The sequence below is a fragment of the Dipodomys merriami genome, unplaced genomic scaffold (assembly GCF_024711535.1).
Source record: "Dipodomys merriami isolate MVZ:Mamm:240054 unplaced genomic scaffold, mDipMer1.0.p SCAF_1, whole genome shotgun sequence".
Lineage (NCBI taxonomy): Eukaryota > Metazoa > Chordata > Mammalia > Rodentia > Heteromyidae > Dipodomys > Dipodomys merriami.
Genome location: NW_027202270.1, coordinates 143,513,201 through 143,531,436, shown reverse-complemented (window position 1 = coordinate 143,531,436; position 18,236 = coordinate 143,513,201). Strand labels below are relative to the sequence as shown.

Sequence of the window (18,236 nt, the reverse complement as noted above, 5' to 3'; positions counted from 1 at the left end):
TGAATTATATTCCAAAAAGCAAGAAAATACAGTTTCCATTACAAGTTTAACATAGTTGTTTTAAATATTACATGAATGATTACTGATTTGAAATGTCAAACAGCCTAAAAGAAAACAAGTTTCTCAAGAATATTCAATTTGGGACCATTGGTTTCAAGTGGCCTAGAAGATTATTTATATTCTTCCAGAAATACAAAATAAGATTTGCCGAGAAATGTTTGATACACCTTTTCATGTATGTTGTAAAGGCTCAAACTTTGTAGATTCCAGTATTATCAGTCTATGGGACAAACATATCAGTCTATGGGACATTATCAGTCTATGGGACAAACAACCATACAAGAATAATTTATGAGTAGAATACCAGTTAGTCTCTGCTTCCGCCAAGTAGCCTATCAGCATTTAAACTCATATGAAAATATCCATTCATCACTAGGTCCACATGTGGATTAACAACATTGTTCAAGTTCTAAAAGTAGTCCAAACCTTTAGTTACACTTTCTTTAATCTACATGAGTAAAAGGAAAAGAGCCAAATTTAATTTGGCAATAAACTACCTTAGGTGGAAATGTAAAGTGTCAGATCAGGACAGTTTATGGCTACATTTGACTCCTGAAAATAGGAGATAGAAAGGGAGGGAAGGTGCTAACAAATGTTTACCACATAGATCATGTACTTATGACAATTTTTAAAAAATTTAGCAACACACTCTTAAACAAGAATATGTTTAACTGCACTAGTCATTGAGTAAACTTTTTAGAAGACAACATTTATTTCAGAAATCAAACAAAAATAATCAGTTAACTTTTTTCCTACACTTCAAAACCAGAACAAAATGATGTTTCAAAATTCAGACATTTTGGAATTTCAGCCTATTAACCTGAGAACAGTTCTCTTCATGTCATTTAAGTTGCCACAAAACCATACATCCTAAATACATACTGCCATTACTAGTTGATTCAATTTTGATACTAGATGCTATTCAGAACTTACACATGTCCACAATTTCAAAACTAATGCTAGATTAGGAGACCACAAAGGAGGCTCCCAGGAAAAAGTTGCTGCCTAAAAGTAAGGATTAAAATTAAAGGCTGAATGGGAATGCTTATTATCAGAAAGATATGGAATGTAAAATTTGGGATTGTGAAATCTGTAGTTATTATTTGTAGAAAGGCAGAAAAAAAGAGACTAGACAGGGTATGATTTTCTTTAAAAGAACAACACAAAATTATGAAATTCTGAATATAAGATTTGGAAATCTCCCTAAATAGGACAGAAGGAAAAAAATAAGTCTAGGATCCCATAAATCAATGTTTCCTTGCAAAACAAACATTACTGATAAGCTAAAATACAAAAACATACCCAGCTTATCTCAGCCTTTAAATAAAAGCTCCTGATTAGAGGAGAAAGGCAGGTCATATTATCTAACCTAATGGAGAACTTTTGGAACTTAAAAAAAAGTAAACAACATATATAAGAAAAAACAGGAACCTCATTAAAAATATACATTCTTGCAGCACTGGTTTCTCTTCTTGATGCAAAGTATGTGAAACAAAACCTTATTTCCTTCATTCAAAACATTTACATTTCTACAGAATTATAAGCAAGTTATTCTCCAGTATCAAAATACCTGTTTACAGAATTCTAAACCTTCCTAGTGAAGATTTCTTTCTCTCTCTGGAAATTGGAATAAATGAAAATTTCCATTCTTAACCCAAACAAATACATACTCTAGTACTTTCTCATCTCCCAACTTGCCATTGTGTTCTGACATCTAGATTAGCAAAGCCACTGCTGGGAGCCGAAGATGTTCCTTTCAATATGTTGAGAATTCCAACTATCATTACCTGCTTATTAAAGTTGGCACAAAGCCTTCAAAACAAAAATGCAAAAAACATATGAATAGAAAATATGCCAACATAAAAAGAATGGCTTTTTTAAGTTTTGAAATGACTACAAAATCCTTACTATAAGAATTCACCCATCAAATTTGGTTAGCCTCTAGTCTCTACTTAGCAAATTATCATTCAGCTACTTATACATTTGTTTGCAAAGTATAGCAAACATTAGGATTTTTGTCTTCTGTCATGTGCCATGTCCTAACATGGCTGATGTAGCCAACCATCCAGGTGTCTGTAGTATCTTCTGATGTTTAGGATAGAAGATGTGACTTCTATTGATGTGTTATTAAATATGGCCCAAGTTTTAAGGTAATTCTTAGATATGGCACAATACTAAGCACAAATAAACCTGAAGTTACCATTCTCACCTGCCATATATCACCAACACAAGTAGATAGTCGGAATTTTAAAAATAAGAAGTTGATTTTATTACAAACTTCAAATACACATATTAGAAAACTGTTTTACTTGGGCCCTTTAAAAAAGTATTAGTTTCGCCAAATCTAGAATACTGGCAGTGTAAAAGTCTTAACTAACTTTAAAGCTAACAAATCAAAGGCACAGTATTAACATATTTAAAATAATTAGTGTTCATTAGATGTTAGGAGGAGCTTTATAAACCATTATTAACCTAGATTCCAAAGTCTGGAAATGTCATAATCAAGAATGACTATAGCTAGGTGCCAGTGGCTCAAGCCTGTAATCATAGCTACTCAGGAGGCTGAGATCTGAGGATTGCAGCTTGAAGCCAGCCTAGGTAGGACAGTTATCTCCAACCAAATCACAGAAAATGCTGGAAGTGGCACTGTGGCTCAATTGACAGAGTGCTAGCCTTGAGCAAAAGGTGCTCAGGGACAGCACCCAGGCCCAGAGTTAAAGCCTCAGGACCAGCAAAACAAAAAAGGAATGAAGCCCTTGATCATTACAACTTTCCAGTTTCTAAGACTAAGATGTTATTTTCTATAAGAACACCCAAAAGTCCTAACTCTCATCATAAAAACCTAATTTTCAGACCTTAAGGAATGATTGAAGACAATTTCTAGAAATGACGAAAAAGATAAAAGTAAACAAAAAGAGGTAGGGAAGTTGAAAACTATACTTGTAATGTAGATTACACTTGTAAATTACAATTCATGGCTCAACATTAGGTGATTCACATCTTCAGCCCCAAATGAATGTCAATGATTAAATGATAATAAACTATTTTCACTTATAAACTACTAATATCCAATATTTGTCAAAAGGAGGCGACTATTATCTCTCACAATCTAAAACCCAACTTTCCTATAGTGTCTGTAAATAGTAACGAATTCTGAACTGTAAGTTATAGAAATTAGTCACAAGAGTGCAAAAAGTCCCTGGAGAAAAGTTGTCCACCTAATAGTTACAAATATAAGGAAACACTTTACAAAGTTTTATTACTATGAAGATGATTTCCTCTTTGTTCAAACTTTGCACAAATGAAGAATTTTTCTTTACTGCAGGAAACAAACTGTAAGTAACAGTGTATTTTTAGGCATAAATAAGTATTTATGTCTGGTTCCAGTATGGTCAGGTTAACACACAAATAGTTTAGAATATAAACACAGAAGTTCACATTAGTGGAAAAATCCAAGTTTCTCACGTAACCATTCTTCAGTTAGGTCTTCAGTGTTTCTTATTTCAAATACCTTAATTAAAAGAAAAAAAATCAACAACAAAAATTTACATCAGACTCTGACACTTTAAAAACCACATTATGGCTGGGCACCTGTGGCTCATGCCTGTAATCCTAGCTACACAGGAAGCTGAGATTTGGGAATCAAAGCCAGCCTGGGCAGGAAACTCCCTGAGACTCATCTCCAATAAACCTCTAGAAAACTGGAAGTGGCACTGTGGCTCAAGAGGTAGAGTGCTCACCTTGAGCTGAAGAGTGCAGGGACAGCGCCCAAGCCCAGACTTCAAGCCCAGACTTCAAGCCCCACGACCGACAAAAAAAAACAAAACAAAAAAACAAAACAAAACAAAAGCAGCACAATATGGGGCTGGGAAGTTGACTCAGTGGTAGAGTGCTTGCCTTTCATGCATGAGGACCTGGGTTCGATTCCTCAGCACCACACAAGCAGAAAAAAGCCGGAAGTGGCGCTGTGGCTCAAGTGGTAGAGCACTAGCCTTGAGCTGAAGAGCTGAGGGACAGCGCCCAGGCCCAGAGTTCAGGCCTCATGACTGGACCCAAAAAATAAAAAAAAATTAGTTCTTACACATTACAAGATACAACCAAAAAACCATATCTAAAACAATCTAGTTAGGATATTACTGCCAGGTCTCCATAATTTGAGCAGCACATGGAAACACCAACGTTACGAGATTGAAAAAAAGGCTATAGTATAATGGCCATAAGGAGACAAGATGTTAACAGTAGGACAGAATTAGGGGTTTGATTCCTAGCTTAGTCTTAGTCCAAACAGAATAGGAATAGCCCAGTCATGCTCACAGAGCTATCATAAGGATTCAGTGAGATTATTTACAAAAGTATAAAAAAGAGTACTAAGTCAGGGTTTGACATGTCAGCAAAGTACTGTTGTTATTAACCACTCAGTGGTTTGAAACACTCCAAAATATTCCTAGGATACAAATTAGGACAAAGGAGATGGTTTCAGTGATAATCATATAGACTGAAGAGAAGAAGATGGATTTGAAGACATTCCCAGAGTTGATGATTAGGAAAAACACCTTTAATGTGGTCCTTAAAATATGAACCTCAAAACATAACTATACCAAATTTCCTAATTCAAACTAGTATGTGGAAAATAAATTTGAGAACAAATATCTCTTACCTTTAACCTTCAGAAACACAACAAAATAATGGAAATATATTACATCTTAAAGTGAGTATCTCACAGGGGACTGTTTATTAATAGTCCTTTTTGGTTTCCGTTTCTGTGTTACAGCACTACGGTTCAAACCCAGGCCTTCTGCTTGCTAGGAAGGCTCTCTGCACCACCAAGCCGTACCCCTAACTTTGTTTTTCTTTATTTTTCAAATCGTTTCTCACATTTTTTTTTGGCCCAGGTTTAGTCTTAGATCAGTTTTTCTACCTATGAATTCTCATGAAGCTGGGATTACAGTCATGAACCACAACACCCACTTATTTGTTGGGGCTGGCCTCAAACTGCCATCTTCCACTGTCTACTTCCCAAGTAGCTGGGATTACAGGCATGATCCATAGAACCCAGCAATCAATACTTTTAGCAATTTTAGATTTAATAATAATACAGTTAGCTGCGTAATACAAAATTTCAGCACAACCTGGTTCATTTTAGACTAGGAGAAAGGGCTCAAAGAAACCTCAGGTTAACTTTATCTATTAGAAATTACATCACAGAAGACAAAGAACTCTCAACAGATGTAAGGTTATAATAGCTTTTCTGAAGCTGCTTACTTTTTGAATTGTGATTTTTTTTCTAATCAACTTATTCAGAAAAACATATTTTGGTTCTAAGACTTTTATTTATTTATTTATTTTATCTATCTATCTATCTATCGATCGATCGATCGATCGTTGGTTGTGGGATCTGGACTCAGGGCTTGGGCGCTGTTCCTGAGCCTCTATGTGCTCAAGGCTAGCACTCTACCATCAGAGCCACAGTGCCAATTGCAGTTTTTCAATGTGTAATTGGAGATAAAAGTCTCATGGGGACTTTTCTGCCTGGGCTGGCTTCAAATTAGGATCCTCAGATCTCAGCCTCACAAGAAGTGAGGATTACAGGTGTAAGCCACCAGCGACCAGCTTTCTTTTTATTTTTTTTTACAGGATAGGTTTTAAACTTAAAAGTCTTCTGCTTACCAGTCACTGCTCTCCCACTTGAACTATACTTTCAACACTTTTTTGCTTCATGTATCATTCAGAGATAGTCTTGTGTTTTTACCTGGGTGAGCCCTGGACTGCTAACTTTTTTTGTCTAGGCTAGTCTCAACTGTGAATTTCAGACATGAGTTATCATACCTGGCCACTAATATTCTATTTCTAATTTTAAAAAGCCTTTGGTAATTTATTGCTATGGTGCAAATAACCTTCCCCTACATTAAAAAACATAAAACAAGAAAAAAACCCCACTAAACTATCCACTTTAAAGTCTCAGGGAATTATAATATCAACAAAGATGCTAATATGAACACTACCTTGGTTAGTTCAGCAGTTTGGACTAATTTATTCTTACTCCCAGCATACATCATCTGTTGTTCAGGCTTACAACCTAGAAGACAGCGATTAATATAGAAATAAGGTAATTTTTTAAAAAATAGTAAGTTTTGATTATTTTTCTCCTAAAGAAAGACATTTAAATTTTTCCTTGCCATTGTGTTTATAAGAACTTTGGCCTGGAGTGGGGGAGGAGGATTGGGTGGGGGGGAGGATGGGAAGGGATGGGAAGGGGAAACAAAGGAGGAGGCTACAATGCTTGGTAAGAAATGTACTCATTATCTTGCCCATGTAATTGTAACCCCTCTGTATAGTATTTTCACAATTAAAAAAAAAAATGTGGACCAAAAAAAAAAAACTTTGGCCTAAACGTATTTTGAGTTTTATACTGCAATACTACCTACACAGAGACATAGTTACAAAGAAGTCTACAGATAAACAAAAATAAATTATTTTAAGATATCTGTAGATATAGACTCTTCCAGTCTTATAAACACTTCACTTAGTACTATCTTTAGTTTGACACTAAATATCAAGGTAAATTTTCAGATACTTACAACAGATAGTTTGAACTGGTAATGAAGCAGATCTGTTTCATTAAAAAGTTAACAGTGTTTGTACATATTAAGGTAAAAAGGTATTGCACTATACCTTAAGAGTTAAGGAAATGATATATGCCTAAATTTGGAGAAGAGTTCAGTGAGTATAGCCTTTACTGTGAGCCTAAACACTGGTAGCGGGAGTTCACAAGACAATTCCTTAAGCAGAAATAATATATCCTAATAGCTACTGTAAGCTACTCTGGGACCATCCACTCCTAACTACTTCTAGAAAGATAAACATAAAGTTTATCACGATTGTATAAAGTTCACATGGTTACAAACAAGTTTAAAATATATCATGTATGTCATATATTTATAAAGTATTCCCGTATTTCAGAATCATTAAAATGTATGAATGATTTGACCCAACGATTACACTTCTTAGACTTTATACTAAAGGTAAACACATTCTAAAAGATGATTTGTAGTAGATGCTTGCTAGGGATGTGTATGCAGGTCCATGCATCTCTCTCTCTCTTTTTCTTTCTCTCTCTCTCTCCTCTGTCTCTCTCCCGTCAGCCATTTAACCATTCATCCTTAAACACAGTATGAAATCTGTTTAACAAAACATGGGTAATTAGATCAGAGCCAGTTACACATTATTTAAAGAAATTCACTTACCAACAGGACTGGAGAAAATAAAGCACAGAGGGTAGGAGACTCTTCCATCATCATGTTGATACTTATAACTATATACAATGAAGGTTTTTCTCAAGTTAAAGAATCTAAAGTTTCTGCTTTGAGATCACTACCAACTAGTGAGTGGTAAACCTGTATCTTATTCCTTATACCTTCATTATTATTTTTCTACAAAATTACAACTCAGCTCCAAAGATTAAGTCATAAATTCATGTAATCTCTAAAAGAGAAAATTTAGAATATTGGTTTAAATGATTTTTTTTCATTTCTTATTATAAACAAATTACAATAAAATAATTTTTTTTTTTTGGGTCTGGTCGTGGGGCCTGAACTCTGGGCCTGGGCGCTGTCCCTCAGCTCTTCAGCTCAAGGCGAGCGCTCTACCACTTGAGCTACAGCGCCACTTCCGGTTTTCTGGTGATTTATTGGAGATAGGAGTCTCACGGTCTTTCCTGCCCGGGCTGGCTTTGAACCGCGATCCTCAGATCTCAGCCTCCTGAGTAGCTAGGATAACAGGCGTGAGCCACCAGCGCCCGGCCCGGCTTTTTTCTTTTTGCTTATGTGGTGCTGAGGAATCAAACCCAGGGCTCAGGCATGCAAGGCAAGCAAGCACTCTACCACTGAGCCACCTTCCCAGCCCAACTTTTCATTTTTCTTAGTCTAATATATGCTTATAGATTTTCATTTGCTTGTGATCACAAGGTAAAAAAACAGTTAAAATTCTGACCACTTACAGAAGCAAATCTTTCTAAAGCACCAAGAAAAGGATATCGAGGTTGCCGTTCAGGTAGTTCATCTTTAAGTTCATCTGGTGAAATGCCCTGGCACCACAAAAAAGAATAACTTTTAAGCATCTCCTTATTTGTAAATCTATAGGTGATACCCAGGCACCCATTCCATTGGTAGCTATGATTTTTTTGTCGGTCATGGGGCTTGAACTCAGGGCCTAGGCACTGTCCCCGAGCTTTTTCACTCAAGGCTAGAACTCTACTACTTAGAGCTACAGCACCACTTTTTTTAGTTTTCTAGAAATAAGAGTTTCATAGACTTTCCTGTTCAGGCTGGCTTTGAACCTCCATCCTCAGATCTCAGCCCCCAGAGTAGCTAAGATTACATGTGTGAGCCATCAGTGCCTGGCTAGTTATAATTTCATTATCACAGGCCACCAAACAAAATAACTTCCATTTATTAACTAAATATGAGGATGACTGAACTTTCTATGCCTATGCTCCAATTGTTAGGAAATACTGAGTAAGAGAAGTAGTAACTCAGAGGAAAAAACTGATCTTACACACACAAAAAAGAAAAAGTTCATTTATTTCTCCTCTAGTTATTTAGTTATCAAATACTCCAGTATTTAGTAGCTTTTTTATTTTTGAATTACTCTCTAAGTAATTAGAAGTTATAAAGTTGACTTGCTTTTCACTACGCATATAGCCCTAACTTGTACCAGTTATTAAACTGGTTCTCATTAATGCCTTAGAGAAGGCAGTTAAATTAGCAGAACAATGAAGCACACAATAATTAGCCCATGCACGCATGAGTATATATTTAAAGGAAGTTCAGACCTCATTTGAAAAGTATATGTAATTAATACAGCATCTTGTGAACAGTAATTGCTTAACTATAAAAATCATATTTAACTTATTGAACAAACCTCAAGCTCCTCATCGAGTACCACCAAGCTTTTATCCTTGTCAATCTTCACTAAAATGAAAACAGAGTACAAGTTAATTGTGATTCTAATGTGCCCTTCATCTACCCAACCCATGCAGTCTCAGTCTTTGCCAGGCAAACATCTAAAATTAACACATCCACAAACACAAGCACAAAACTTATCTGTAGTATAGCTAAGTATCTATTAACTAGCTTGGTTTTCTTAGGAGTCAGCTTTTAAGCCTCTGTACACAATTCTCAGCATCTTGATTGCTTGTTTAGAACTTTAAGTCAACTTTAAGTCTCCCAACTTTAAGTCCCAACTAAGTTGACTTAAAGTTGGGACCCCATCTTAATGTTAGGAGCCATGCAGTAAGCTCGCATGGCTCCACCCTGGTTAAACATCCTTCTTGTTGTTTACAAATTTAGGAAAAATGTGGATTGCAAGTCTCTGATAACAGAGCCTAGAGGCCAGGTGGACACGTCCAATCAGTAATAGCACATATGTAACATCCCCCCCACCAAGGAATGCAACATCCCCCCCCCCCCCCCCCCCCCCCCCCCCCCGCCAAACCTGTGTGCCAAAACTGACAAAAGTGTAGGCTAGTTTAAACTACTGCTTAGGGATAAGTTGTAACCTCACTGGTCACCTGCATGTGGCCCAACATAACTGTGCAATTTTGTGCAAGTGTTGCAATGCTATTGACCACCTATGTGTGGCCAGCCTAACTGCATGGCCTGTTCCCTATAAATATGCAGCTGAGCGGGGTTCGCTCTCTGCTGAAGCGGCCCTAATCTGTCAGTCTGTTTCTAGATTCTTGGTGCGAAATATAGCTTTGTCTGACTTTCACTTTGTTTCAGTCTCATTCCTTTGGTCATGGACCCCAATATTGGAGGGCCACCCCAATAGTATAATATACTATATTTATGGAAAACCTTGCAAACTTGCTGGACACCAGTAGCTCACACCTAAAACCTCAGCTATTTAGGAGGCTGAAATCTGAAGCTCAATGTTTGAAGGCAGCCTGGGCAGAAAGTCCCTGAGACTCTCATCTCCAATTAACCACCAAAAGCCACAAGTGGAGCTGTGGCTCAAGTGGCAGAGTGCTAACCTTGAGCAAAGAAGCTCATAAGTCAGTGCCCAAACCCTGAGTTCAGGCCCTAGGTCTAGCACACACACAAAAAAAGAACCTTGTAACTCAAATGCAGCTTCCTAATTCTGAAAAAGTAAATTGCCAAAGAGCAATGATATCTCTATTCAAATATATCTGGCATGACCTAAAGCCAAATCAAAATAAGTTTAGACAATGTATAACTTCTTTTCTTTCCCTGTTGAACATGGGGCTTGAACTCTGGGCCTGGGCACTGTGCCTCTGCTTTTCAGCTCAAGGCGAGCACTTTACCACTTGAGCCACAGTACCACTTCTGGTTTTCTAGTGGTTAACTGGAGATAAGAGTCTCATGGACTTTCCTGCCCAGGCTGGCTTTGAATCACAATCCTCAGATCTCAGCCTCTTGAGTAGCTAGGATTACAGGCGTCAGCAACCAGCACCTGGATGATGTTTGACTTTTATTTTTCAGAGTCTGAAAATTTGACTCCCTTTTAGTTTTGCACAAATTTTATACCAAATCATATAAAATACAATATGGTTTCAAATATCTTCACCTTCTGTGGAAAAATGGCACTAATATAAATTTCACTTTTAAGAACTATATGCCTATAGTATTTATTTGTAATAGAACAGTATTCATGATGAAGTGTTAACCATCTCTGATTAATTCCCATCTGCCAGATGCATCTCAAGCACAATTATAGGGTTTTACATTTTCACTCCCTCATGCTTCCTTCACCTTTCTAAACATTGCCCACATATTACATGCAATCTATGACAACAAGGAAATGTGCAAAGCATCCAATAGGGCATACAGTGGGTAGGCAATGTGCAAATAAAGTATCCTTCCCATTTTCAGAAGATACTTAAATCCTCTCCATGAAACTAGAATTGGATGGAGTAAGACCAAAGTTACTCAGGACACAATGCTGAACTTTACCATTTCAGGGGTGGGCAAGGTTTCTTGGAGGATGAATGCCCAGGCTATTTTTAGTCCCCCAAGAAAGATGGTTTTGGACTGGTCACTACAAATGGAACTCATCATTCCCCAAGTAGCCAAGATGAGTATTTTCTCCAGAGCTAGTAGGCAGCTTACAGGACCATGGGGAAAGAAGGACATTCCACATGTGTTCCATGATATTAAAACATTAGCTGGTCCTTAGTTTTCAGGGGTTTCTTTTAGTTTTTTTTTTAGTTTTTGGGTTTTTGTATTGTTGTTTTTTATTTTGGTCAGTGCTTGGGCTTGAACTTAGCACCTGGATGCTGTCCCTGAGCTATTTTGCTCACTGCTAGAGTTCTCCCACTTTGAGCCACAGCTCCACTTGTGGTTCCTGGTAGTTAATTGGAGATAAGAGTCTCACAGATTTTCCTGTCTGGGCTGACTTTGTACCGTGATCCCTAGATCTCAGCCTTTTGAGTAGAATCACAGGCGTGAGCCACTAGCACCTGGGGAGTCCTTAATTTTTAAAGATGACATGTGAAATACAACAGGTAGAAGCGATACTACTCTTTAAAGGCTATCAAGGCAATGTAATCATAAGATTAAAACAAACAAAAATCATGAAACTTTTGAGGCAATCACTTTTAGCTTACTTATAATGGCAGCATTGTTCGTTTCTTTGCGAAAACGAAACTTTCTCAGCTTTTCCACTAAATCTTCAGCAACATCGCAAACCACCAAAGACTCACTCTACAAAAGAGAAAAGACAAACATATAAAATGCCATGACTTTAATATATATACTAATCTTTAGATCTACACTTTTTAATCATATAGATTTGCTCATCTTCTTTGTAAGATATACTTTAATGTTCTCTTTGGCTAGCAAATGTTTAAAAAATCAGGCACATAAAAATACTTATCTCGTCAGAACTGGAGAAGGGAGGGAAACAGAAGTCGAGGATTGCCAGGTGCTAGTAGATAATGCAGGCACAGCAGTTTTACGCTGTGCAGGAAGAACAGGAAAATAATCACCTTCCTGTGTGGGGAATTCACAATTATGGAGATAAATAAAAATAGTAAAAGTAGCTGGGCACTGGTGGCTCATAACTGTAATCCTAGCTACTCAGGAGCCTGAGGATCACGGTTCAAAGCCAGCCCAGGCAGGAAAGCCTGGGAGACTCTTACGTCCAATAAAACCACTAGAAAACTGGAAGTGGCTCTGTGGCTCAAGCGGTAGAGCACTCACCTTGAGTTGAGAGCTGAAGGATAGTGCCCAAGCCCAGAGTTCAAATCCCAGGACCGACCAAAAAAAAAAAAAAAAAAAGTAAAAGTATAACAAAACAAATTGGGGCTGGGAAGGTGGCTCAGTGGTAGAGTGCTTGGCTTGCATGCAGGAGGCCCTGGGTTTGATTCCTCAGGCACCACATAAGCAGAAAAAGCCGGAAGTGGTGCTGTGGCTCAAGTGGTAGAGCACTAGCCTTGAACTGAAGAGCGCCCAGGCCCAGAGTTCATGCCTCACAACCGACAAAAAACAAAAACAAAAACAAAACAAATCACAGGAGTAAAGATGAGTAACAATCTAGACATTTAGTAACTTGACTATAGAGATGAGTATCAAGAATACACAAAAGAACAAAAAAGAAAATCAAATGGAACAAATTGAAAAGCTACAAGAATTGTTTAGGAATCGTGAAGAAATATGAGAACTTTCCCTAGAAATGATCAAAAATACTTTCCATTTTCTTTTCTTGACAGTCCTGGGGCTTGAACCCTGGGCTCCCAAGCTGTCCCTGAGCTTTTGTGTTCATGGCTAGCGCTCTACCACGTCAGCCACAGCTCCACCTCTAAAAGCACTCTTCTTTTAATACTGTTGAGGGATGTCACAAGGGATGTCAATCCTCTCTCTCTTTTTAGAAGTCTTGTGATGATGCCTCAAACTTGTGAGCCTCCTGCTTCAGCCACCCCAGAAGCTGGGATTCATCCTCCACAACTACTCATTTCTGTTTTTAATATGTAAAACATCATATTCATATAAAAGTACAGACAATGAAGCCCTATGGATCAATTACTCAGCAGTAACTATTATTAGTTTATTTCTTCCAATCCATCAACAATGACCCCTAATCTACGTCAAAGCCAGAAGCCATAAAATATTTTAGTGTGTATTATTTAAAGGACAGTATATATTTACACATACATACACACACACATAAAGATAGTAATTTTAACCCACCAACTGACAATTTTCAGGGTACTGGTATAATCCTACCTACTCAGAGGCTAACAACTAAGGACTGAAGTTCAAAGCCAGCCCAGGCACTGCTCTGGAAAGTCTGTGAGCCTCTTCTCTTCAATTAGCCACCCAGAAGTGGAGCTGTGGCTGAAGTGGTAGACCACCAATCTTGAGCTCAGGCACAGTACCCAGGCCCTGAGTTCGAGCCCTAAGACTGGTACACACTCTCTCTCTCTCTCTCTCTCTCTCTCTCTCTCTCTCTCTCTCTCTCTCTCTCTCTCTCTCTCTAACAATTCTAGTCTCAAATATCTAGTATTCAAATACCTCCATTGTTTTTTTTTTTTAGGCCACTGGTTTGATTGAGTCAAATTCCAAATAAGTCCTTTCACTTAGTGTTCTCTCTCTTCTCACTCTCGTCCTGGGGCTTGAACTCAGTGTCTGGGCACTGTCCTTGGGCTTCTTTTGGCTTCTTGAGCCACAGCAGTACTTCTGGCCTTTTCTGTTTATGTGGTACTGAGGAATCAAACCCAGGGTTTCATGCATGCTAAGCAAGCACACTACCTCTAAGCCACATTCCCAGCCTTTGGTCTCTTAGACCTATTCTAAGTAAGCATTTCATCATAATTCCAAATCATTACAACTTCCAATTTTGACTTAAAATAAAAGTCCACTTGCTTTATCCCTGTGTTGGGTAAAAGACAGCATACACTAAAGCAGGAAATAGTTATCAATTTTAATTGTCCTTTAAATTCAGAACATTGGAAATATGTAAGTTATGATATACACATGTTATTATACAATATAATACATATAGATATTCTGTTAAGACAAACTGCAAATACAACTCATCAAAAGGTACTATCCAATAAATAACACTCCTGTAGGAGTTAAATATTTCCATCCTTTTAGTTCACTTTCAAGAGATTAAATCAATCAAAGGGAACTTACTGAAGCTAAGATTCAATACCAGTTAATTATTTACTGTTTCTGAAAGAAGGTAAAGAAGCTAGAAAACTGGAATTTCTATTCTGTCTTTGAACAAAGATAGAATTCATTAGTGAAACTAATATACACTTCAGATTTTTGTTTTAGCAAAGATCAATTTGTCATGAAAGTCTTATCCTCCAACTGATAATCACAGTTGTTCGTGCAAGCTTGACATTCTAGGACCAGAAATCAAGTGAAAAAGTAGAATACTTATGTACCATGGTTAAAGCCCTGGGCTTAATCCCCAACATGACCAAAAAAAAAAAAAAGGTGATTTGGTTGTATCTTTTTTTTTTTTTTTTGGTCAATCGTGGGACCCTAGGCTGGGTGCTATCCCTCAGCTCTTCAGCTCAAGGCAAACACTCTACCACTTGAGCCACAGCGCCACTTCCAGTTTTCTGGTGGGTTATTTGGAGATAAGAGTGTCACGGAGTTTCCTGCCCCTGCTCGCTTTGAACTGAGATCCTCAGATATCTGCCTCCTGAGTAGCCAGGATTACAGGTGTGAGCCACTGACACCCAGCTGTATCACTCATTTTTGCATTTTGCCATTTGCCAATACACAGTCAGGACTAAAATTCCATTCTATGAAGAATCAGACTTGACCAACATTTACCTTGTTTCCTTAATAGAATCATTTAAGAATGAATGTATCATATAAACAACTCTGCATGGTAAATATTACCCCAAGATAGTTGAGCTGAGGTATTCATTTAGTGTAGACAGATCAGTAAATGAAGATTTAATGAATGTTAGCACCACACTGAATGCTAGAAATTCAATCATACTTTTCTGCCCTGGCTCAAGCTTCAATCCTTCAGTTTTCAGCCTCCTGAGTAGCTAGGATTATAGGATGAGTCACCAGCACCAGCTTCCTGGAGCAAAGAACAGCTCTACATAAAAAAGATTAGGTAAAAATATATAAGCTGGTACCTGTGATAAAGCTAGAAAAGAGAGATACATAATGCAACAAAGACTTAAAACCATTGAAGACCAACAGCACCACTAAGGGCTCATGCAAGCCCTTTTGATTAAAGTGAGCTCAGTGCATCCAAGATAATGGATAGCATGACCTAGGCACTAAGAGGAACAGATACATGGCCTACAAAGCACTGGGTCAGAGTCTAAGTATTTTGCTTCCTATTCCCTGGCCAAAATGTGTTTGAACTAGGGTGAGGAAGGAAATCTTGGTCACATTTGCACTTTTAAAAGATCTTGTTTGCTGTGGTTTGAGGAACAAAGGCAGGCAGCAGGAATACAAGTTTAGCTAGTGGCTGAAACTAGTCCAGATAAGAAATGAAAAGCAGCTAAGAGAAGTCACTGAAGAGCAAAATGAAAAGGAAATGAAATGCTAAATAATAGTTAATATGTATTAAACACTACACAAAACACTGTTGAACATCCTTTGTGTACATTTCTCTTTCATTCTCAGGACAAGCTTGTGAGATGACTACTATCACCATACCCCATTTTTGCAAGTATCTTAGTTTAAGTTTCTCTCCAAATTCAGAGCTGGTGGAGCTAGAACTAACTCAAATAGCCTAACTTCTATTCTGGTAACCACTACATAGGGGCTGGTGACATACTGGATATGGGAGAAGTGGAAGGGGTAAGGAAAAAGAGGGTTACCAAGAGGACTCCCAGACACAACCTTTCACTCAGTTACGGAACTTTGAGTTTAAAGGGAAAGAGCATTTTGTTTTGCTTTTTAACAAATGGAAGTGACTTTGAGGCACCAGAGTGGTAAAAAGCTCCTCAGATGTGTTAACTAAAGAGTGGGATAGGCTGGGAATGTGGCTTAGTGGTAGAGTTCTTGCTTAGCATGCATGAAGCCCTGGGTTTGATTCCTCAGTACCACATAAACAGAAAAAACTGAAAGTGGCGCTATGGCTCAAGTGGTAGAGGTGCTAGACTTGAGCAAAAGAAGCCCAAGGACAGTGCCCAGGCCCTGAGCTCAAGTCTCAGGACTGGCAAAAAAATAAATAAAAAGTGGGATATAAAATTTGGACTGCATTTTAGAAGCAAGTCTGAGACACAAATTCATGTCATTGGAAGACAAGTGGTAACAAGTCATGAATATAAGAGAAAATATAGCCGGGCACTGGTGGCTCACACCTGTAATCCTAGCTACTCAGGAGGCTGAGATCTGAGGATCATGATTCAAAGCTAGCCAGGGCAGGAAAGACCGTGAGACTCCTATCTCCAATAAACCACCAGAAAACCGGAAGTGCGCTGTTGCTCAAGTGGTAGAGCACTAGCCTTGAGCTGAAGAGCTGAGGGACAGCAAACACTCAAGCCCAGAGTTCAAGCCCCATGATGGACAAAAAAAAGAAAAGAAAATACAACATGGAAAATCAAAGATTAGGATGGAGTCTAGGACTTCTGCGTGCACTGGAGAACAGCATGTGTGGGAAACAGATGGATCAGCAGGAAAAGTAGGGAGGAAAACCAAGAGTTTTGTATTCCAGACGCCAAACAGGAAGAAGAGAGAGAACGCTTCAAGAGAATGCTTCAAAAAGGAAAAGTGAAGCTGGGTGCTGGTGGCTCACACCTGTAATTCTAACTACTCAGGAGGCTGAGATCTGAGGGCTCAAAGTCAATCTGTGCAGAAAAGTCTCATTTCAAATAAACTACCCAGAAAAAGTTGGAAGTGACACTTGAGCCACACTCAAGGGGTAGAGCACTACTAGCCTTGAGTAAAAGCAGCTCAGGGAACAGAGCCCAGGCCCTGAGTTCAAACCTCAGGACAGAAAAAAAAAAAAGAAAAGAAAAAAGAAGAAAAAGAAAGAAAAGGAAAAATGTCAACGCCCTGGAATGCAGCAGAAAGTTAGAAATGATGACACCTGAAATTCACTGGATTCAGTGACCATCACAAGACCGACTCCATGGAAAGTGGGTGGGAGTCGAGGGCCACGTTTTCTTGTGTCTAATGAAACCTGATCACATTTTTAAAACCCGCAGGGAAGGAAGATCCTTGATGACCACGGATTGAATTCTCCACTTTAGTTTTACGTGTGGGATTCACGGAAGGTGAAGTACGAAAGCCATAGCCGACAGCTAAACTCAATCTTTTGACAGTTTACTTTAAGGCCCGATGCCAGAGCCTTGGGGTCAAAAGGTTCCAAGGGAGGTCACTCAATGAACGCTGGGATGAGGAGAAATCTGCTGGGGAAGGCAGGAGAGGAAGGGAGGGGGGGAGACAAAAATCAGCTTAGGCCAGGCCCAAGGAAAGCCAGTCGTCCCAGCCAACGCCGCTGGGCAGGAAGTGCTGGGGGCTCGCCGATCCCCCACGTCCCGTCCCCGCCCAGGTCTGGCTGGTGGCCTCCACGGGGCCAGAACCCGCCCTGCCCCCGGGCGCGAACCCCAGCCTCACCCCGCCTCACACAGCGGGGCCTGGCGGGGATGACCCCCAGCCGGCTCCCCTCCCCGCCGGCGCGGCACGCTGGCCCCGCGGGGCTCGCTGGGCGGGCGGAGGCCGGGCTCGCCGCCGGCGGCCGAGGCCAAGTTTCTGGCCGCGGGCAGCGGCGGGCAGCCGGGGTGGGAGCGGCCGCCGACCCGCCCCGGCCGCGGCCCGCAGACACCCCGCTTCTGGAAAACAGGAAAGCCCGGCAGGCTGGCCCAGCCCTGCGGCCCACGCCCTCCCCACGGCCACTCACCATTTTCCTTCCGGCCGTCGGCAGCCCGTCGCCAGCTCCACGGGCCCCTTTAAGAATGGCACCGCACCCTTCCTGCCCGCGCCCGGCTTAACCGCCCCCGGCTAGAGACGGCGGCCGCGCAGGCGGGCACGTGACCGCGGACGGCAGCGAGCGAGGCCCAAAATTACCCGGGACGCGAATCCGCCGCTGCCGGCGCCCTCTATCGGAAGATGGAACCGGTCCCAGGGGCGCAGGATTGGGTGCCTTGAGGCTTTCTTTAAGCTGCCAGAGCGGATATCACAATGCCCAGTTGGAGTCGGTGGTTTTAGTGGTAAACATGGATGCTGATC

General features: G+C 39.8%; 1 protein-coding gene across 2 annotated transcripts; it reads right to left on the bottom strand.

Moving 5' to 3' along the window:
• Positions 1-3,404: 3,404 nt before the first annotated feature.
• Gmfb (glia maturation factor beta) lies at positions 3,405-18,017 on the bottom strand. Of its 2 annotated transcripts, none has more exons than XM_070033065.1 (7): positions 17,908-18,017; positions 11,684-11,780; positions 8,980-9,029; positions 8,094-8,143; positions 7,305-7,390; positions 6,063-6,136; positions 3,405-3,571 (listed from the first exon to the last, which is right to left on the bottom strand). In XM_070033065.1, exons 1-7 carry the CDS (start codon positions 17,908-17,910, stop codon positions 3,500-3,502), a joined length of 432 nt encoding a protein of 143 aa, XP_069889166.1. In that variant the 5' UTR covers positions 17,911-18,017; the 3' UTR covers positions 3,405-3,499. The 2 variants fall into 2 exon arrangements, with proteins under 2 accessions (XP_069889166.1, XP_069889167.1); XM_070033066.1 differs by having other exon boundaries at positions 7,305-7,387; positions 17,908-18,016.
• Positions 18,018-18,236: the final 219 nt, after the last annotated feature.

Excerpts from the sequence above, each read along its gene's own strand:
- Gmfb (XM_070033065.1), bottom strand. Across the intron at positions 6,137-7,304 it reads TATTTTCTCCAGTCCTGTTG|GTTGTAAGCCTGAACAACAG; the intron begins GTAAGTGAATTT and ends GCTGTCTTCTAG. Across the intron at positions 3,572-6,062 it reads AAACTGCTGAACTAACCAAG|GTATTTGAAATAAGAAACAC; the intron begins GTAGTGTTCATA and ends CTTTTAATTAAG.